Source organism: Anser cygnoides, chromosome 26 (genome assembly GCF_040182565.1).
Source record: "Anser cygnoides isolate HZ-2024a breed goose chromosome 26, Taihu_goose_T2T_genome, whole genome shotgun sequence".
Lineage (NCBI taxonomy): Eukaryota > Metazoa > Chordata > Aves > Anseriformes > Anatidae > Anser > Anser cygnoides.
The window spans coordinates 801856-824663 of record NC_089898.1 but is presented as its reverse complement, the minus strand read 5'-3'; the positions used below and the strand labels follow the sequence as shown (position 1 = coordinate 824663).

The 22808-nt window shown below is 40.6% G+C and overlaps 1 protein-coding gene across 2 annotated transcripts in view; it reads right to left on the bottom strand.

The window, feature by feature from the left end:
* The window catches only part of NSD3 (nuclear receptor binding SET domain protein 3), a 43041-nt gene that overhangs the window by 8707 nt on the left and 11526 nt on the right, over positions 1–22808 (bottom strand). Inside the window, exons 4-19 of one of the 2 annotated variants that reach the window (XM_066983515.1) lie at positions 22637–22795; positions 22052–22206; positions 20774–21277; positions 19865–19991; positions 15759–15859; positions 13281–13326; positions 12603–12733; positions 11924–12052; positions 11383–11509; positions 10769–10966; positions 10234–10404; positions 5828–5977; positions 3300–3456; positions 2512–2714; positions 1942–2054; positions 1232–1501 (exon numbers count right to left, since the gene is read on the bottom strand). In XM_066983515.1, the coding sequence (XP_066839616.1) occupies positions 1232–1501; positions 1942–2054; positions 2512–2714; positions 3300–3456; positions 5828–5977; positions 10234–10404; positions 10769–10966; positions 11383–11509; positions 11924–12052; positions 12603–12733; positions 13281–13326; positions 15759–15859; positions 19865–19991; positions 20774–21277; positions 22052–22206; positions 22637–22795 (2741 nt within the window). The remainder of the gene's footprint in view (positions 1–1231; positions 1502–1941; positions 2055–2511; positions 2715–3299; positions 3457–5827; positions 5978–10233; positions 10405–10768; positions 10967–11382; positions 11510–11923; positions 12053–12602; positions 12734–13280; positions 13327–15758; positions 15860–19864; positions 19992–20773; positions 21278–22051; positions 22207–22636; positions 22796–22808) is intronic. The other variant, XM_066983516.1, reaches the window with a different exon arrangement.

Sequence of the window (22808 nt, the reverse complement as noted above, 5' to 3'; positions counted from 1 at the left end):
GTGTTCAGAAACAACAAAGCCTGCATGAGTAAGAGCAAACATACATCCGTCCATCAGATCCCATCCTCTGTCTGGCAAGTTAAAGCAGACGTGAAATCCAGGCCCATCGTCCTCATGCTTGCCTCGAAGTACAGCAAGACTGCAATCCAGGTAGAAGAGGATTCTCACACTTTGGTATTCAGGCGCAGTATTTTGCTTTTCCCGTACCAGCAGTCTCATATCCCACCTGAACCACAGAGCGGTGCCCCCAGCAACAGCGTTCAGTGATACAGCGTAAAGGAAAACCAGAGTGATCCATATCCAAAGACCTCCTGGCAGGGAAAAATAGCATCATTTCCATCAACAGAAATCTCTGTATCTTCATTGTTCTTCTCTGCCTTCTTGAACTTCTAAGAACCTTTAATGTTTGTTGTCCAGTGTAGTCTGATCACCTCAAGCCTTCATTAATTCCCCGCGAGTTCTTCTGAAATAAATCCGGGCTGCAGAGCTGAGCGCCAAGGAGGATGAGAGCTGACTTGTTTCCAGACATCCATATGAGCAATACTGCAAACTGGACCCCCCACACAACCAGCTAACAGGAAAATGCTGTCAGCGTGTCACTGTGTAACAGCTTAAAGAGCAAAGGCAAGACTTATGAAAAAGTCCCCCTTGAGAAGGGGGCTCGCAATTCCAGTCGCCTCCATCCACTCTTTGAACTTCCCTTGTATTTTGCGATTGTCATTTGCTGTGCTTATAGTAAGGAAGAGGGGAAGAAAAGAAGAAAGAAAAAAAACAGGTGTCTTATTTTGCCAGGCCTCTAAGACTTCCAAGATTTCATCACCTTCAGTGGTCTTACCAGGAAAAGAAACCATCATTCAGACTACTCTTCTCCAGACTGCTCTCTCCCTTTTTGCCCAGTAGTCAGTGAGAAAACACACACACACTCTTTCCTCCCAGAAGTACAAGACAGTCACCTCTTCCCCTCCACCAACAGAATTCAAATTCACAGTCACCTGAAGCTAACTTTTGCTCTGTGAGTAAAGATCAAGGTTATGACACTTCCGTCAAAACATTTAAACAGATTTCACCATTAATGCTGCACCTACAGAAGTCTCAAGCCTTTTTAATACAAAACATTTACTGGAGAGTGCTGAAATTTTAATATGCGTTTGCTTAAGGTGCACCAAGTTGCAGTGTTTTCACATTAGGCCATACTGATGGCCATCACAGCCTTTGTTTGTTGTAATTCTACCTTTTTAATGTTCCGTTTTGTCCTGAGACCCCATCCACGTCGATCCGTTTTTATGATTTCAGCATCAGGGTAGAGTCTTTTGGTGAAGCACTGGTTCTGACATCGCTCTCCCGCTGGGCACACCTGGGGGTGGCACTCGTACTGGAGCATCCTGTTCAGACACTCTGACTCTAGGCCACAGGGGTTCTCATCAGATGGCTTGCAGTTACAGCGAGGGATTTCTGACAGATCAGCTACCTGAATCTGAACCTTCCCTATCACCTTGTTGGACTGTGGAACAAAGGGAAAAGAAAGAATAAAAGATGAGGACAGCGTACAAAGATTCTGAACAACTTTATTTGAAGCCCATCATCAACTGATGTGAGAAGGCTCTATAGGTCTTCAGTAGGCAGAGCAGTCTGTATCATATTAACATTGAGTTAAGTAAACTACGTTTTAATAGCCAGTACGTATCTAAGAGAGATGAGACCAGCTTGCAATCAGCAAAGTTCTGCCTTAGGTAAAGTTGATCTTACTCTCTTTTGCTGATACTCTGCTAAACCAATGTTTTATGGTACCAGAAGACAGAACTAAAGATTCTTGAAAAGAAAAGCAAAATGATTTATTTGAATTTCGCTGAGCTTGAATTGTTGCAAACACTGGTTGTTTAAATACATAGCTTACTTATACTAAAAAAAAAAAAAAAAAGGAAAAGAAAGAAGCCAACTCACTTTAATGTGTTTATAAGGTGGAGGTTTCCTTGAATTCCTTTCAATTTCTAATGCTTCTTTACTTTCTCTTTGTGCTTTCAGCTCCTGGAAGCGCTTTGCCGCTTCTTCAAGTGCTGTGCAAGGGAGTTCAAAATAGAAAGCAATTAGCACCAGCTGCTGCTAGTCAAATACATACATGTATTTACATTTTTTATTTTTTAAAGCTAGGAATAGAACTCTATAAACAAAATACAAGCTAAAATGAGTCATTACAGTACATCATGAATCTATTTCATCAGATACTTTTCAGTAGGTACTGAGATGTTGAACAATGATCCCATGCAGCAGAGCCCAAGCACCATCTTAACATTTCCCAGTTTGTGGAAGAAGTGAACTTGCCCACAACAATACACAATGAGTAGGCACTTAAAGATATCTTTATCTGCAGTCAAGGGATCTACGTAATGTTTGCAATTTTATGTGAACACAGAACACTAGCCATATAATATTCCCATGCAGGTTAAGTGGTGATGGAGACACAAACACGTGGAATTTTTGTCATAAACCACTATAAACTTTGTTTGATTTTACCTTTCTTGAAGGTCTTGTTAATACTAGTTTGCCCCTCAGCAAAGCTTTTATCTCCTTCAACATAAGGGAAAACTCTGCCCTGGTGTACCCAATAGTAGTCATGTGAACCAAAGAAAAATACTGGGAAGTCCCCGATATCATGTTTGAGGCCCTGTATGTTGAGAGGCACAGACCTGGGATTGCAGATCTCTGCTGGCCACCACCTGAAAACAGAAAAAAAGGAAGCACGTAAGTTCTGTGAGCCACAGCCTTAGCTTCTGCATTTGCTTAGCTTGACTCAGAAATAAACGGTAGTTTTCCTTTCTCAAAGAAATGAACTCCTCCCTTACGCAATCGAGGCTCCTTCTGGCAATACTTGGGAAGTACCACGCAAAACACAAGCAGCCCTTCGTTCTCAGTGTTCTTACTCCTTATTTTGGAAAAGCCTTGTGAGAACACGGCACAAGAGTGGATTTCTAAGATCACCTACAGAGGCTTGTGTTCCTGCAGGTGACCCACAGCAAACACAAGCTAGGACATGGTGGCTCTCTAAGACAGCCCCTGGTTTTCCATACAGCTATTGCATTCTACAGAGCCAGCGTAAGTGCAATCAAGTATCCAGCAGTGCCTGGAAAAAGCAGGAGAATTTAATTTGAAAGGCAACATCAATGTCTGACACAAAGTAAACAAATTACCATGTTTCTAGTTCTTGTTTACTGAGACTGAGCTGCTTTGAGTTATCTTCCTGTAATTTTACAGTACATTAAAAGCATCTAAAGTATTAAAAACCAAAAAGATAGTGAACTTGCCTATAATTTCCAAGCTTGACCCAAACAATCTGCTTGTAACGTAGCTTCTTGCCAGCTTTACAGTCATTGCAATTCCAGCATCCTTCAGGCATTTCTATGTTGAGACACTCAGGGTGAAAGGAAGCTGGGCACGATTCACAGCACAACAGTTTTCCACCTTAAACAAAGAAACCCTGCTTGGTTTATAGAAGTAAGGATTTGCTTCCCCCTGCGCATAGCAATCGATATTAATTTTAAGTCATACATTCTACACCTCGGTTTGTTTCACAGCAAAAATACGGCAAAAGAAAGGGATCAAGCCAAAACTACAATGCTGGATTAAAAAAAGACTGCAGCGCACTTTTCCAGTGTGCAAGTTGTGGCTCAACTGCATCAGCAATATACTAAAAAGCAAATAGTATTTTTTCAACAAGAGCAAAGTTGGCAGTAGATGCAATATTCCCAAATGAAGCGCTACATAGGAAAGCAGTGCTCTTAGCTTTAATTTCTTTGGGGAAGACCAAACGTTTAAGTATGACAAATAACCAAATTTTAAGAGACACTTTTTAAATCAACATTGTTATGACTGAATCCCTTAGCAATCAGTTAGTGTGCATAAAAAATAAAACCCACAGCCTATAGGTTGATCAATACTTTTCTGTAGTAACAGCGTTATAAAAGAATTCTGATGATCAATACATGATCAATGTGTTTCTTTCACCAAAAAAAGAAATTTACCTCTGTGAGCAACGTGAATTCAGCTATATAATGAAGAATGAGACACCACACAAGTTGTCCCCATCCCAAAAGTTTCCTCTGCGCACAAAGGAAATCTTAGTGCAGGGTGGCTGAAGTTTACACTTACTTGGAGGGAAGTTGCTCTGGCTGGCTTATGTTCTGGTAGATGTATTAAATGTGGAGAACCACATCGCATCTCTAAGCCACCCTCAGCAAACAAAGCCACTTGTACAATAAGACTTGTTAAAATATACATGCTGTAATATTTTATACAATATATATATTCAAATATATATATATATATGTATATATATATCAACGTATGTGAATTAAAGAGCAAGAACAACAACAACAACAAAAAATCATCAAATTTTTGGGTGCCAGACTGAAAATCCAGGAGGTATTTGAGGTGATTGAAAGCAGTTTTCAATCACAGTATCAAAAGAAATGCGAATGATAACTTTCAAACATGTATCAGAAAATCTTGTCCACCTATAGACTTTCAAATACGTCATTGCGTTAATTGATAGTTGAATGTTGCAATAAGCATTCCACAAATCATTTACACAACCAATACTGTATTTCCTCTGCTAAAATCAGTAAAATCCAACCATATGGACTTTCCAGAGTTCCCCAAACCCATAGTAAAATTTTAACTTTTAAATTAATTTTTGCAAATGTTGTTTCAGAGGAAATACAGACCCAATGTAAATTACCAAAGCATCATCCAACATGGTAAAATGCCAAGAGATGCAAAAATCAAAACAAAATCAAACATAAAACTTTCAGTGCTAAGCAAGAAACAAAATTGCTCTCGGGATGCATTAGTTAGATATTGCTCAAGCTAAGCAGAGGGCTCAAAATAATTTTTGTTTTCAGGACTTACAGAAACTACTGAAAGCCATCAACATTGAAAATAACCTAACTTTGGCATGGTTAATGGGGCACCATTTCTGAACACTCTCGGGAAATCAAATTTCTGCGAAGAATAAAATGTTACACCTGAGCATTTTACAGAGCCAACCGTTGTCTCCCCACAAGGCATCCTGAGATGCTACGGCACTACCACACCGCCGTGAAACGAGCTCCCTCTCCTGCAAAGAACTCCTCTGTTCCCTCCTGGCCAGCGGGGTTTTCTTCTCGGGACAGAACCCCCCTCCCTCAGGACCCAGCACCTCCTGCCGCTCCTGCCCCGAGCAGCACCAGCCGCGGGAGGAGAGGGAGGAGCGCGGGCTGTCCCCGAGGAACGGAAGCAGAACGCGAGGCCCAAGGGCTGCAGCAGACACGTACGGGCAACACCTCACACCGCCTTCCCCCTCCGGGTCTCCTCTGGAACGGCGACAGTACCCACCAGCGTCCGACCTGGAAAATCGGTTGTTGCTTTGGGCTTGGCATCAGCTACCCGTAAGATCTGAAACAGACACCCCCTCTTCTTCTGCTCCTAAAATCAATTTAAGAAGCCGTTGCCTTTATGTCGTCGAGGTATGCCCTGAACTGCGACAGTACTGAGCTCTATTTGCCACCTCTTCCTATTCCGTGCAAGCGCTTCCCTGAAGCTGGAATAGCCAGGTACTAAATGACTTAGCCTCCTTCAAGGAGAATTTAGTGACAGCAATTATTTTAAGCCCTTTTAGAATAAAAAAAAAAAAAATTGCCAACAACATGAACACGCTCACAATAATCAATGAGTGAAGTTTACTGAAAAGCAGTAAGTGATGCTTGACAAGCGCACATTCCTTGTTCGATTTAAAGATAAAGAAATAATAGAAAAAGCAAAAGTAAATTAAAGAGAAAGAAACTATTTTGGTTACCTTTCTCACATTTCTTTTTGGAAGCTGACGAAGGAGGAGGAATCATAGGTAATTTCATCAACTCAGCACGATTTGATTCATTCAGTAGGTAGTGGGACTTATAGGCATATGAACTGAACAGGGGGTCTGAATGATCCTGCACTACCAACCCTATACGAAACAAACAGAAAGAGATGAGTTGCAATGAAACTACCCATGATTCCGTAAGGAGAAAATAAAATAAACCAAATGAACACCTATAATGCATATATGTGTGAATGAAAAAAAGATAAAATGAAGAAAAAGAAAAGTCTGACAAAGTTTCTTCACTAAGAGAGAGGTTATGTGTCGGAGAGACTAAATTCAATTGTAACTGGAAAATCCTACAATGAATAAGCTGTTTCTAGGTGGAATTTCAATAGTGCTTTTACTCTTAATTTGTGCGTTTACAGGAAAGCACAAGAAAAGCAACCAATTTTAATCCTGTTCAAACCACCCTCCCTCCCAAATGAAAAAAAAGCAAGCGAATTTGAAAAGCTGGGTGATGACAGTCAGTGCTTCAGAGGTACTGCTAGGGGTACAGGCTGGAAGAACAGACGCCGTATCCGTGGCCCCGCACAGTGCAGAGCCCGCCATCCCACTCACTAGAAGTCCAAGATCTTACCTACGGAAGCGTTTTGCCTTCATGACTGCATTAGAAAAATGTAACAAGGGGCCAGCGATTCTGCAAGGCACCAGGGGCGAAAGAACGGATGGAAACAGTGCCCTACGCCCTCTGTGGCGAGCAGAGCTGCACCAGCGCGGCCGCTCCGCAGCTCCCAAATGAGACACTTCGGAGCAGTTAAGCACTCTGTCCTGCCATACGTTTGCCTTTATTTCAAATGGCGCGTGCTTGTTTTCCTCCGTCCTTCTCCACTAAGAAGAGTTTCTCCGCACTGCTCCAACGAGTCAGGCAGCGGAGGTCAGAGAGCCCCAGCTACAGATGAGAAGCACGTGGCCAGGAATTCATGGGAACAGAAGAGACCCAAAGAAGCAGGGAAGATGAGCTACCAAGACAGCCACAAATTCTTTCCCCGGAGAGAGGCACACAAAATTGAGTGCTGCAAAGAAGCTTTTGAACTGGGGTGCCTAAAAAACCTCATGTAAGCAGAACAGCATCAGTCTACCTGAAACGCGTGTCCTCAAAAAGAATTCATAAACCAAGAACGACCTACACACATGCAGTTACGTGAGCTATAAAGCGCGTAACGCAGACATCTTCCAGAAAGCGAGTATCTACCTCATGATAAGCAACTTTTAATATTCTATAGATAATCTGATATTGCATTTTCTCACGTCAGTAACACTCTGCACCTAAATACAAAGTCTCTCCTTCCTACCATCAACTAAAACAAAGTAAGGAACCGTTCTCACATCCAGATGCCCAAGTATTTCTACAGCATCCAGGTCCCTTCTCTCTGGGCAGGTGTTGCCGGTGCTCCTGCCACAGAGGCTGACCTCGCCGTACGCCCCTCATGCTGCCCACATACGACTAGACAGGACTGACTCCAGCCATCCGGGCAGCTTGCTAACTGTAAACCCTGCACGACCTTTCTTCGGTGAAGCTTCACTGGCTCCTGACTCCAGCTATGCCTAGCAGAAACAAACCCCACAAAAATTTCCTAGAGCAAGTACGTAGCTGCTACCAAACGCAGGGTTCGGTCAGCGGCAGCAGGTTTGTAGCTTTTAAAGTTCTCCTAAGATTCGGTGAACACACAGGACAGGAAATTCCGTCTGCTGGGCTTGAGGTTACTTACATTGCCAGGAGAAAGTACAGACTGCTGTAATTTCATCTCTATACCTGAAGCTAGTGTCAAACGGAATTATTAAAACAACATCAAAAAAAAGTAACTCATGAACATCATCTTCTGCACTTCACTTACTTTTTAGCAATAAATGCAGGTCTGCATCTACAGGAAGTGTAAGACTTCTTCACTATGCAGCCAGACAACTGTAATTCAGTCTTCTAAATCCTACTCCTAAATTCTAATATCTGTGCCATATATATGAAAAATATATTTTTATACACATATTGGAAGAAAAGATGGATATCAAATAGCAGGTATTCATGTTCATGAAGCTTTTAAACGGGGTCTACCCAAGGGAAGTACAAGGCCTCTGTTATTTTTTGCCTTTACAGCTGAGTACATAGCCAAAGCACGGAGAGAGATTAACCCCCGTATGCATCTAAAACAAGCCAGTGCAGATTGCTAGTAGGCTCTTCTGTGATATTCCAATCTTGTCAGCTTCAGTCATCTGCAGAAGCTGCCCACAGGGTAATGAAATGCAACTTCAAAGAAACTTATTTAACAGCTTTACATCACATAACGTACTTAATTACCAGAGCTTACTAGTGCTTTGAAATTGATAGAAAAAACTGTTTAGGATAAACCCCACTCTAGCAGACTGTCAGCGCTGTAAATTCATATTGTAGTACAAACACGGCTTTCATAATTAACACAGCGACCCTCACATCAATGCAGTTCTCTAAGGGCTAAGATCCAACGACCGACCTCGTGTAGGAGCAGAGCAGGACAAGACACATTCCTACCACTGAGCATTCTTCACATTAATACCCACAGGGCAGATTAAGCCACTGCTGGACCTCGCCAGGAGGCATTTCTAATCTGACCGCCAAACCAGGGAAAATCCACAGAAATTCATCTGTCATAAACTTGTACCTGACCCCGGTACCAGACTGACCCTGGATAACTGAGATAAAAAATAAAACCGAACTGCCGCAGGTATTACGGAACTGCTCTACCTACCACAGAAGTTTGGTTTTAGTAATTCTACTCCAGCTCTAGAAAACAAACAGCCTCTTTCCCCGTATTTAGCTGGGGTATTTCAATGTAGTTGTTGGTTAAATTAATGCTGGTGAAGAAGAGATTCATTTTTCTCAGACAGCATTAGATGCTTTCAAGCATTCTGTATCGGATGCTCTCTGCTAACAGCACGCTATGCCATGCATTCTCAGCTAGCTCTACTTCAAAGACACAGCAACTGGCTAGGTATCGTTCAGATTGGGCATTTGTACGTATTAAATCAAATTAATCTTAAAACATACATAACACTACCTAAAAACCTAAAACAAAAGATACATAACATGTCATATTCGCTTGTGTGAATTTAAGCAATGCCAATGTGACTCACAGCACGTGTATCTGGTTTTGGGTGCCCGCGATGTGTTTGAGTAAGTCCACAAGAGGGAAAATACTGAACCACGTAAACACCTTTCTACACATTCTGAGGAACTTTTCTAAGACTCATTCTAAAACTTACTGTTCCTCTTTGAGTTTCTGGCTACCGTTTCTCTGGAAAAAAAATACATTTTTATTGAAGATTTTTTTTTTTTTAAAACTTGATCCTTTGTGATGGCTCTTAAATTACTTGGAAATGAGGAAAGGGGAAGAAAGGAGAGAGGTGGAAAAGAAATGACTCTGGCACTATCCTTCCCTTCCCATTCAGAGATCTTTGATTACTACTCTGCTCCTGCAAAGTCAAGACAACCTTTCCCATACTAAACCAATAACTGAATGAACACGTGCAAAAACAAGTGGATCCAGGATTTCTGTCACATTTCCTTTTCCTTTTTTGTAACCTTCAAAGCTATGTTGGATATATTCTTTTCAACAAACTTTTGAAACACTGTATAAGTTATGTATTATTATTATGCAAACACCTAATATTGACAGTTTGATTCATCTGAGAAAATAACGATGTTTTTGAGTTGTGTGAGTAATTGGTGCAGCGAAACTTTTCAACCTGCTATCTGGCACAAGTCAGGTGACTGGAGAGCCCTAAGAATAACAAGTGGAAAGAAAGGAAGAAAGGAAGAAAGAAAGTAAAAAGAAAAAAAGAAAAGTTTGGCACATGGAAAATCCTACCATGAAACTTGTTTGCATGGTATTGTAAATGTTTTCCTTTCAAAGTTCTCAGATGTGATGGCAGTTAAAAATTAAAATGAATTTTTCTAGCTCATGAGTAAATCCTGCTTTCTAGCCTTACTTTAAATAGTTTTAAGTTTGTGAGGTGTGAAGGAATCCCCTTCTGCTTAACAGACTGAATAACAACACTACATTCATGCTCAGATTGCAATGGCAGGAACTGGGGGCTCAGCATCCGTTTTTCCTACTGGCAACACAAGCATGCCTTCCGAGTAGCTATAGCTGAATATTTCTGAATATTGAATATTAAGGCCAAAAATAGCACACGGAAAGCTTAATGAGAACTGCTGACTAAACCAAAAATCACAGGAAGCATTAAAATCCTTCAGAGCCCTAAGAGATGTTTTTCTTTAATGAAATACATTACTTTTATCACTACGCTGCACAAGTGACAATAGAAGAACTATAAAACAGAAGGGGGAAAAAAACAAGTGTGCTCACCTCTTGCACAAACGAAACAAAAGCCTACATTTACAGCTGATGAGGAGTGATTCCTTTTGGAATGGTTACTACAGATGAGAATGTGGGATGACACAAACAAGCTTCCTGCAGCAATACAGCCATCTCCTGAGTGATAGGCAATGGGACATCTGAAACATCTCACCATGCGACCTGTTTAATATAAATGCAGAAAAATGCACCGTGTCACCCTGTAGTCAGGATATGGTAGAAGACACCATAGACAGATGCAGGACTGATTTTTATTCCAGAGCGCTAGATTAGAGAGACATTTACATCTTTTCAAAGTTTCACAAAAGTTAACTCAACTTTCACTTCAAAGCTCTGTTAAGAAAAAAAAATATGGTTTAATCATTCTAGAGTCAACTGTTTTGTTAAAATTTTTTGGTTCATTTCTAAAAATGAAACCCTTGTTTCTTGCTGCATGCTGCATTACCAAGAGTACAGTTACACTCGCTGTTATTGTGATGACGCGTTTGAGCTTCCTCCTCCTGTTCAGAGCCAGCTCTGTTCTCACCTTTGCTTGCCTTATGGATATCCTTATCCACTGAGCAGGCCGTACAGCAATGCTGCGGGCAACGAAATCCTCGCGACTCAAAGAGAGCGGTGGCAAACTTGCGAACACAGGCCTCGTGGTAAAATTTACCACATGCGTTGACTGAACAGCGCTTCACATCTTTGCCAGGAAGTTTGCATGAGAAGCACGTATGTTCTCCTTGTAAGAGAAGGAAAAGAAGCTTAAATGTAACTGCCAATACTTGGCGATACGGATGCTGTTAAAAAAGAATTCTGAAGTGAACAGAGCTACATCACTCTGAGAAACACAGGCTCCCTGCCTTAAAACAGGTCAGTCAGTCACTAGAATTCACAGTAACCACTTGATTGCTGTCAACCTAAAATTGCTTTATGCTGAGCGTACCCTGAATGGTTTGCTACTTTTTCTCTTATCAAGTACTTGCTAACTGGAACATGAGAATCTGGCCTGAGAAGTTAAAAAAAAAAGTAACAGAATAGCACAAATGCACTTCTAAAACCTATAATCTTTCTATCTCAGCTTGGCCTGACCATACTATGGCACCTCAGCAGAGCAGGAAATCCTTCCCCATTTCCCGGGCATGGGAGCACACTCACCGTTTTTACACTCCGTGCAGAAAAACTTCTCATCTGGCATCGACTTCAGGCCCAGACACTCCATATGAAAGACGCTGCAGCACTCGCCCTCGCAGGACACCAGAGACTCGCCAGAGCTTTCGCAGATCTTAAACGAGCAGACAGCCAGTCAGAGAACAAAGGGTATCTGACATAAACACAACTGACTACGAGATGTTGAAAGAGAATAGAAATGGGCTGAAATCTCTTCATAGCTACAATAAGCCAGGAGAACTGCCCTACATCCCACAGCAGACCTGACAAAACCTACGGGCTGGAGACAATCCCAGCGGTTACTGTTAGGGAGTACGGGTTAGATACCACACCTGAGCTTTCTAGCATGGAGGAGAGCTTATGAATTATTTCCAGAGTACAGAGTCCTAAAAGCCTCGATATTCTGAGATGTCTAATTATGAGACATGATGAAAACAAACCAGTCTGATTTAATAAATTTACAATCTCAAATTAACAGAAACTATCGATACATCTTTAGCATTCATCTCTTTACAGTACCACCATTTACCTGACAAACAGTGTCTTTTTTATTTGTTCCAGTTCCTCTCCTGGATAAGCTAGAGTCTACTGACTGCACATCAGAAGCATCAGCATCGGCAGTAGCTGACGGGCTGTCTGAACGTTTTCCAAAACTACCCTACAAAGAGGAAAAATCCAAGACACTCAAACAAGACACTTTCAAAGGACAACCACATTGTGAAAAAAAATATTTACATCAACACTGATTAAAAGATCAGTCAACATGCCAAGAGATACAAATATCCTTGGAAGACGCTGGACTTCGCTGCAATGATACAAGAACTGCTACCTCCTTGACATGTCTTTTACCTGTACAAGCAAAAAAAAGTTGTCTATTTTACTCTTTCCAGACACCTCTTAGTTTCACACCAACTAGCATCCCCAAATTCCCAAGGAATCTAATAGCTTTTCAAAGAGCAAAATGAGTCAGTGACCTAAACCAATGTTTTGTCAAAGTATAAATATTTGTTTAAAAAAAAAAAAGTATCTTATTTACATCGATATAATGTGAGAGGTTAGAATTAAGATCACAAGTTATTTCTCAGACAGTAAAAAATACAAGATTTGTAGAGAATATAGCATTCACGTATTTAGTAACAGACAATTGAAGAGTCTATTATACTGATCAATTAAAAACCAGGTATCCGTGAGCAACAATTTGCCTTTACCTGTAAATCATTAAGTCCTCTTGAATCAGAGTCAGATGTATCTCTGTAAGCTGAGCTAGTCAGTTCTACATCAGTTGAGGCACGACTCCTCTTCTTTAAAGGTTTACAAGAATCTGAAATCTCGCTGGCACCTTAACACAACATACTAAAATTAGTCTTAACGTACATTCTTTTTTCTTTTTTTTTTTTTGCTTGAAATTAGTAAAGGAACAACAAAGATGAGACAGCCTGAAACTGGACTTTATTTGCTAGCCTTAATTTTCAGTTTGCAACTTACATACTAAATTAACTTTTAATAGAGAATTAAATAACTGAAAATCACCTTAGAAAGTCCTTTTGACAAATTCTGAATATGCTGACATAGTAGAGGAAGCTACTAAATTGTCTATAACAGAGGATAAGCCATTAGGAGATTACCTCTTCATCGCCCCTATTTAAAATACATCTGGTCAAAGATATCATCTTATATTTTACTATGTACTTACAGCATATGAACAACACAGGCTATCCTTCCAACTAGCAGCGCAAAAAACCCAAACCAAAACCAAAAAAAAAAAAAAAGACACCTTCATCACCAGAAAGTTTCAAGATCTCTGTAGTTCACACAGAATGAAAACCATTGCCAATGTGTGCAGAGCCAGAAACTTTCAATAACGTGTGTTTTGGTGCGTAACTCACCTTTCTGCAGTCCTGTCTTCACTGCTGTCAGTGGAACCATTTCAACCTGTTTGAATAGGAAAACCCATAGTTAAAAACAGATGAACTTTTCCCCTAGTATTAAAAAGAAAACATTAACGTTTAAGCGATTAGCATCTCTGAACTCAGATGTAGTCTGTCATCCCCTTCTTAGCGCGAGCCTTCTCGTCGTGCTGGGATTTATCCTAGCTGCCTACGCTGAGTGCCACGAGACAAGGCAGCCACAGGCTCACTAGCAAGGTCCTTCCCAATCGCTCCCTTTGGGCACGAAGATGACAGGAAAACTTTAGCCGTGTCCAGCAGGCAGGAGCGGGGTTCAGTTGGGCAGCCAACCCTGACGCCTTTGTAGAACCCCACACCTGTGTAAGCACAAGTTTACCTTAACAGGCACGACACTCAGGTTAGAGACACTTAATGCATCGCCATTGTAAGGCACATCCACCAAGCATGCACTCCCGAGCTCCTGGGAACACAGACTTTTTCTCTGTATAGAGTGCTGCAAGGCCACGGGGATGGAGGTACGGGCTTCGCACGGAGCGTTGCAGAGCTCTATACAGCTGGAAACTCAATGCCAGTACACACTTAAGCAGACAAGCTTACAATCTTGCAAAAGCACTTCAAGTCCTCGATCCTACAGCAGAAGGGCAAGTTTAGAAACTGTTCTGCCAATGTACGTGTAACGTGAGAATTTGGCGAATGTATAATAATTAGAGAAGAAAGTTGTTGCCTAAAGTCCTGTTTTTAAGGTTAAGAATTACAAGTTATTTCTTTACAATGTGGTTACATATGCATGTAGAAACACATTTAGTAAATATTTAAGGATTATTCTATAATTTTTTTAAAAAATATTTTATTTTGTTGTACAATAGGTAAAAACATACAATAGAAGGATTTGTATAGGATACATTTCGTAATACAAATATAAAATCTAAACAATCACTTTTATTTCTCCACTAGTCACTGTAACAGTAGCATTAACATTTTGTTTTTCCCATTAATTGTACTCGTTCCAGTTATAATTTTATACCAAGTTGTTGCAGACTAATTTGGGAATCAGTTGCAAGAAAACTTGACTTTGGGTAACAAATATTGTTGCATAATTGTAAGGAGTTAGTAAGTTTTTCTTTTTTTAATATAACTTAATACATTCAAGGTTATGCGCATTACAGTGCATCTGTGTTTAATTTTCAGTCATATACTTTTCCTGAGAAAAGCACTTTGATGTTCATAGTCTTAGTTAGCTAGATAATATAAGCAAGCAAAGCTAACTGGGATCCATGAAGTTCATATTGTTGGTTCTTATACCTTAGTTAATTTAAGAAGCATTTACAAACATAAAATAACTCATCTGAAAACATGGAGGCTGCAACACCCCATGGCAAGGGGTTTAGGGTCTATGTCAGGTCACTCACGCCCAACATTTAAGTCGCTTTCAAGTTTCTCGCTGAAACTTCCTAGAGTTAGAACATTCTTCTGCTGAATACAGATGTAAATGCTATGGCATCAAAAGAAAAATGTGAAAAAAAGCAACTGGGTCTACTATCAACCTCTGAAATGAATGAAGTGCAAAACAAAGTGTAACGGGCAAAGAATAAATTAGAATAAAAGAGATAAAAACAAAATTTTCCCCTTCCCATATAAAATCTTTAACCTGACTGTCCCTTTTTAAAAACCCTCATCGAAAAAAGCTATCCTATGAAACATTGTATATAAAATTATCAGGTTTCAAGTGGAAAGGCCCTTGGAGAGTGAAAATTGACCACATAAGGAAAAGAACCAACAACTTTGACAAACTTGTTAAAAAGTGTATTCAGTTTTTAATATTAAAGTATGTCCAGCCACTGAACTTTCCTACTCATTTCCACGTGGAATTTTTTTTTGTTTTAAAGCAACAACATTTGTCTCTCTGACATCCAGATTAAAGGAATGCCCTGTACACGTTAGATCTACTTAAGGAAAAAAAAAAAACGTATATCCCAGAAGACCTGTTTTGCTGATGTCTGCCAACAGAAAGTCTGACTATTCATCGTTAACTTAAATCATTCTCAGAGTCCATTTTCAGAAGTGGTCAGATTAATCAGTCTAACTTCATTTGAAAAACAAAACCTCAATACAAACCAGCAGCTAAATCAAGAGCAAAAGGAAGGAACCTGGTGGCAATTCCATCAAATAGAAGTTACTGAAACAAAATCACTTTGCTCATAACAGAAATCTCATAGCAAACATGGCAGGTTCATTAGGAGTCTTGCATCATTGAGTTCCCATTTTCCATAGCCTGACTGATACTGTGAAGATGCCAGTAGCAGAGTCACAGCAATGGTATTGACAAGGGGATTTCATGAAGGATAGTCCAAAACGAAACCCGATGGGGAAAAATGGAGAAAAATAAAAAGGCACCAATATAAGCCACAACATTTATGAATACAATATATTTTAACTCTCTACATGGAGGAAGCCAACCTGCTCCTTTTTGATCTTCTTCTTTGGCACAACTTCAGTGGATTTCTCAGACTCTGAGCGGGTTCGAATCGATCTTCTCTGTTGCTTCTTTTCTAAAGAACCTGAAGAAGGAAAAGGGTTTCTATTATATGGTTCCTTATATTTCTGAGCTACAGAAAGATGTTCAACACCAAATCAACAGGTAAAGTAACGAAACCAAGACTTTTTCCTCTTTTGAATGTTTTATTTTAAAATTCAGTTCCAAGCTGTTTGCCAACTGGTGCTATGGTTTGCAGATAACATGTTCTGAGTCCATAGACAGAGGGAGCAGCTTCAGAAAAAGACACCAGTAATAGTACAAAACCAAAAGCTGGAATCCAGTTTAGGGCAAATGGGTTTTCACAACACACCTCTCAATCACAGTCTTCGCTTTGGTTTATTTTTAACCAAACAGTCCATCTTTGGTGCTTATGGGGAGGTATCCACAATGAACTTCTTGAACTAAAACAAGCTAGAAATTCGAGACGCAAAACAGAGCTTCCCCGTTTTCACTCCCAGTGAAAAAGCCAGCACGGTGCCCCAGCTCTGCAGGGAGGATTGGTCTTCCTTCGCAACTCTGGCTACCGCAAAAATTTCAAGCAAGAGCCCCGCTACAACACGTGCCATCAGTATGAAATCTAAATGGGCAACTAAAGATTTTGAGAGTTGGAGAAAACAGAAAGCACAAACAGAAGCAGTGATTGTGATGCATTATTATAATTAACGTGAAAAACAAGTTTTTAAAAATGTTACCATGGAAAAGAAACTCAGATTAATGAAGATTATGTTATTTCAAGAGAGAAAGTATGAATTGTTTTTTTTTTTTTTTTGACGAGTAAGGTTGGCACAATCGGAAGGTCCCTCTGTGCTACAGTATCTGCCAAAAGGCCCTACTGAGAAGCGTGTCCTGAACACCACACCACGTGCAAGTTTTGAAACAAGGCACGTGCCTAGAGCTGTACTGGCAGAAAGCTGAAGTTTGAAGTTTCACAATTATCTATTGTGCAGAATTACTCTTTTCTTCAGTTTTGGGTGTTTTACCTAAAGACAACGTGAATGTAAGATACTCGGTACTCTTCCAAGTAAAAATACAAACTGTTGGACCAGGGATGAAGTTATTAATTAAGTAATTAAGATAGATACAGCGTTGGAAGTCGTAAGCCTACAGCTTCTTGTTAGGAGATAAAATATCTAGAGAGGGACAGGCGTCAATCAGACACTGAAAGAAAGCCTCTCAACAGGTCTCCAGAAAAATAAACTTCATTAATTGGACAAGCTTTTTTTTTTTTTTTTTTTATTTGAGGCTGCACGTAGCATGCCGTGGCTCTGGAATACCTTAGTAAGTTAACTTTCTAGTTGAAAAAGTTGTTTGTTTTTACAAAAACTGTGTTTCTGGAAGAAAATAATGTTTTCCTTTGAGGGAAACAAGTTTTGCAGCAAATTAAGTAATAGTAGCAAGGAGCTGTTAATAATTTATCAGTGACTCAGCTCAACATCCTTCATGTTAGAAGCTGTGTAACTTTTGGCTCTAACGAGCTACACCCACCAATACACACAAAACTATCGTGGATCTCAGCACGAAAGCTAGAGGCCATCTTTTGTCACCTTTGTGTTCAGCTGAAATTCTCTGAAGCAGCTAAAAGTCAATTTGGGCAACGGTGACCAGAAAATTAATTTAATCAATAACGTATTTCCTCCCCACGCTGCCTCACTGTCCTAATGGAATTAAGATAAAGCCCTATGTCAGAGGAGAAACTCTCAAATTAGTACATCTAATATTGGCTGAAAGCAGTTTCTTTTAATATAATGGGCACTTTTTTCCTCTTCCTGCTCTCCGAGGATCCAGCGCATCACCTCCACAATGCTCCTATCCCATCTTCACGAGTATTTTGATCCGGTTTCAGGACAGATTTCAGACCAGCAATCTACCTCCCTACTGGCCAGGCCAGGTCAGGTCAATCCTGTTTCGGCTGTGTGGGGAAACCAGAGGCACTCTGAATTCTCATAGCTGTTCTCCTATTACCAGATTTCAAGTTACAGAATTCTTTTCCCGGCATCATGGACCTGTGTATATCTAGCTGCAGGTTATTAATAAGGACTCCCAGAGTCATTCTGTAAAATACTTTACCGTAAAGGTATTCTGAAGTTCCGGTGACCTTAAATTTGAAAAAAGGACTTCGCAGTTATGTTCCATGAGAGGGGATCAATAACTGTCTGGACTTTGGAAATGGCTTTGAAAGTGACTGTTTGGAGTGTATACTGAAGTAAAGCTCATGCACTGTTTAGGGTGTTATCAGGTGGAGTTTTACGTATCCAAAAAACCTAAGAAAATGAAAAAAGAGAGGCTCAGAATTCTCACCCCCTACATCTGAAGAGCCATTGTGAAGGTGAAGCCTTTAGTTCCCAGGTGAGAAAGAAAAAAAAAAACCAACAAAAAACCAGAGATCACCTCTCCTGCTGCAAGGCAATTAAAGTAACAACTGTTTGAAAAAGCTGAAGTAACTATAGCGACTCAGATTGGAAAAAAGAACCACTGTCGACAGCAGCAGAGGAAACCCCGCTTGCATCAGGAAACCCCACTCGCACCAGAACATCCGGACTACTCAGCCTGCATTGTAAAGTCCCGAAATAGTCCAGAAAATAGTGTATAAGAAAGCCTACCTAAAAGCTATACAAGTGCAGAAACTGAAGCGAGTTTGCAGAGGAGAGTGTTCCCACCCATGTTGACTGAGGTTTTTGACTTGGAGTCTCATTTATTTTATGTCCAGAAAGGGAGAAATAACAAAACAGTTAAAGCAGAAGTGACACTTAGTAACTTCATAAGATTTTCTCAAGAAAAGACGTTGCGGTTTGGGTTTTTTTTTGGCATGCTAACTGTAATGAGCCTTCCATTTTTATTTTTTTCCCTTCCATATCAGGAGCACTTGCTCATCCTGCTATGAGAGAAAATCACTGTTGTGTTCTCCAACCTAAGATTTACTTCTACATACCCAACGTAAAACGAAGTACTTATGTTCGGGGCTATACCAAGGATATTATTACCAGCACATTAACAAACACACAACAGTTAATGATTTTTACACGGACTGTAGAAAATCTGCGGCTGAGATACAGAAGTCCCTATAGTGACAGGAGGGACTTGAAAATCTCTTGGTTTAGGATGACTCAAAACTGCCTCTTTTCAGGAACCTCCATCCTTTCCCCAGAGGGGTACGTCTCCTTCTGGGGGTGCTGAGAGAACACACTGCAGAAGGAAATTTCTGCTGGTGGGGAGATCAATCCATTTGGAAGAATTCCCATTAGCAATTTATCAGAATCAAAACATGAAAAAAGCATTGGTTTTCTGTTCCAAGTCTAGAAAGCACTCAATCCGTTTTCCTTTCTCATTCTTCCCTACTACTGTACTACCAATTAACTTCAAATAGCTTATCCCAGGCCTTCCCTTTTCAGTCTCAAGCTCCATTATTTGCTTCAGTGGTTCTCCCTCAGACAGTACTTCAAAACTCAGTGTTTTATGATAGGGCCCCTAGAACAACTTCAGAATCAAGCATTACATCACTTTGTTGATAGAGTGATCAGAGGCAGTTAAAAAAATAAATCACTGCCCTCTACAAAGGTCATACTGGAATTCATCAACAAACTTTGGTCAAGCACCCATCACGGCTCAGATCCATTCCTCACTATCCCACTTCCAGACTCTCTTCCTTTGATCTCAGCCACCATACTTTACATTTGGTGCCAAAAGCCTTTACAGTACTCTGCTAACATATGTCCGCTACGTTGTCTTCTAAAACAACTTGCCATCTGCTCTCCACAAGGCACCCATCCTTCTCATAAGACGACTTGGATCCTGCAAGTTGCAGACGCTAAAAGTTCAGAGGCCAAACCAGCTAAATGCCATCACAAAGACATCCTGTGTTTCTCAAACATCTGGGCTCATCACGTGCTTATCAGCCAGGTTTGGTACAGCTGTTATGTAAACACAAATACGTTCGTAATCCTTTTTACCTAATGAGAAAACGCCAGTTTTGATATTTGAGTTTAAACGCTAGGTTGTTACAGTGCAGACACCCTGCAATTTTGCCTACCTGTTGACCCAGGAGTCGTTTCAGGAGAGGACGCGTTTTGCACTGTTGCTTTTTCATTTCTCTGATTTGATGAAGAATTAAGTTTTTCTTGTCCTTTGACGCTTATTTCCGTTTTGTTACCGACTCCCTTAAAAAGAAAAAAAGATTGCGTGAGCCTATTTATACGTTATTGCTAACAGGCATACCAATCTACTCCTCAGTCTCAGAACGGAAACCTTCAATACAACACATACACGTGATGGTCTGTGCTACTGAGCCGCTTCTTTGCACAACTTTCCATCCCTCTCAATCTCCCCTTATATACAAGGAAAAAAAAAATATTCCAGTGACTTTTCTAAACATTACCTTCTCTATAATGCTTAGGATGAAATAAATACTCTCCAGGTAGAGAGGCAGAAGAAGGAGGCAGAGAAATAGTCCTAAACCTTTTCCTTACACTGACTGTGAGAAGCTGCTGCGCACCTGAAGGAAGCTAGGAGGCAGAACTCATTTTAGAAGTCTTACGCAAAATGCAGTTATTTTTCAATATATTATTAACAATTTTGTCATCTTGTCTGTTTCCCACAAATAAACTGCTTTTAAGATTTTCAGAGATTTGCTCAATTATTTTAACTAGGAAGCTGGAATTAAACAACTTTGGTATTTTGAACACGTTATTAGCTAAAGTATGACCATCTGTAGGGAACTCCTTGGCCGACAGTCAAAGTAGTTACTACCAGAGACTCTGGGACGCACTGAAATTAGAGGTTTAATACAATGGAAGATTGTTATCATAGCCTGGCTTTTGTTAGATCTCTCCACTGAAAGAAACATGTACTGTAAAAGCACAGCGGACACAAGTTTAAGCTCCACAGTACGTCAGACTTGGGATAATGATGAACAAGAGGAGTCACTACACAAAGCACGTACCTTAGTAGAATAAACAAATTGATCGATGAGTTTTCCATCCCCAGCAGCATTCTGAAGGGCAAAAACCTGTTCAATTTTAACAACTGGAGACATGTTACATTTTTGAAGATCCAAGTTGTGCATGGTTATTGAAGCTGGTAAGGATTTTCTGGCTGCAGCAGTTTTCCATGCAATTTTCACAGGAGGGGGCTCCTCCTCTTCCACACTTGACTGCCTCCGCTGGCTTTGTCTTCGCAACTCCGCACTGGAAGGCGATGCTGCTACCACGTTGGCATGCTCTGGCTGGGCGTTCAGTGCTGGCTTTGGACGTCGGTTCTTCTTGGTCTCTGACTTAGAAGCAGCAGTCTTTTTGCCTTTTGACAAAACCTCCTCTGGCTCTTTGTCTATATAAATGAAGGTGTATTGTTCTATCCTTTCTTCCCGAGTCATTTTCAACGCTTTCTCAGCATGGGCAATACCAATATCCCACTGAGCACGCTCTCTTTGCGGCCTTGGTTTGCGAATCTTAAGGAACAAAGACAAGCAGCTAATTACACTGAAGAATCCCGAGGCTCTTCAAATCTCTCAGGCAGCAAATTTAAATTTACTCTCCATTTACAGTGCATTTTTGAAAGGTAGATTGTGAATTCCCCCACTCGGGGCACAAGCAGACACTCTAGCTAGATTGTACGACCATTACCATTAAAAGCGTCTGCCCTAAATTACAAATTCACTAAAGACAAGAGCAGGCAGTAATCAAGCCCACGATTCTGCTAGGGGATACAGAATGAAACCTGATTCACCTACTTTTAAATCCTCCACGTTTTTCCATAAACATCCTTTCCTTTCCACATCAATATTTTGATTAGCATAAATATTGACTCAAGTAGTCCATCTACACAGAAAATAATTGCTGTAACTAACACTTCATTTCAAATACAGCAATGGAGAAGGACATATGCACTAGTAGCAGGGGCTGCACAGAGTGTCCTTTAAATTATGTATTTTCCAAAGAACTGGTTAATAGTGAACACACAGACGTTGTTTTTATTTAATTTTCCGACAGAGATGTAAAATGATCTCCAATGCCCAGGATGACAACTGTCATGATGAACAGACAAAGTCAAGTTACCAAAATTTCACGTGGAAAAGGAGGAGCATGGAAACATTTTAGGTATCTTCGTGAGTGCAGACAACCCTTCACATAGTAAAGTACTGCTGTGTTTCAGAACTGCACCCATTTGAGTTTCACTTTCACAGGCACCGTAAATGTTCTTCTACAGTTTGTGTTCATCATACCTTCTGTTTCTCAGAGTGGTTGCTGGCTTGCTTAGCAGCCTCTGCCAATAACTGCTCATACTGTTTGTGTCCTTTGTACTCTCGAACCCTCTTCTCGTGCACCCACGCCCGCTCTGGCTGGTTGCTAAAAAACTGAACATGGTATTCACGGGCACCTGAAATTGAGAAATTCTAGTCAGCAGTTTTATTAACACCACTTTTTGTGTTTAGCTTACACTCTCCTACTCCACATCACTCCGCTGCTGCAGTTGGAAATACCTAGCTACGTCTAGAAGTACGACAGGCCCAGATTCAGAGCAGCTTAAGACGGGAAGTCGAGTGTACCTTGCCCACCCCGAATGCGCTCACACTTACTAGCGTCTTCTTGTAACACACTGACTTGGGAAACGTGCACCAGCACGGTTTGCACAGGCTCGTTTGCAGAGGTAACTTAAAAAGCGCTAGTTTTGTGCACTGCAGTAACAGTCCAGTTCAGAATACAAACAAGCAGAATCCATCCCACGAAGGGAGTTCAAAGACGAGATTTTTAATAAAGGAGCAACTACAGACACCTGATGTACTCTAGCAGTGATCTTCCTCCCTTACCTCTTGTGTTAATTTTGGTATGAACATCAAGCTGTGGATCACATGAAACCATGCAAGGCCACCATGGGTACGTTCCCACCTTGGACCAAACCAGATCGCCAACCTGAAACTTGATGTCATGGGCGGCTTGCGTTGGAAGAGAAGGCAAAACTGCTGGACCTACAAAGAACAA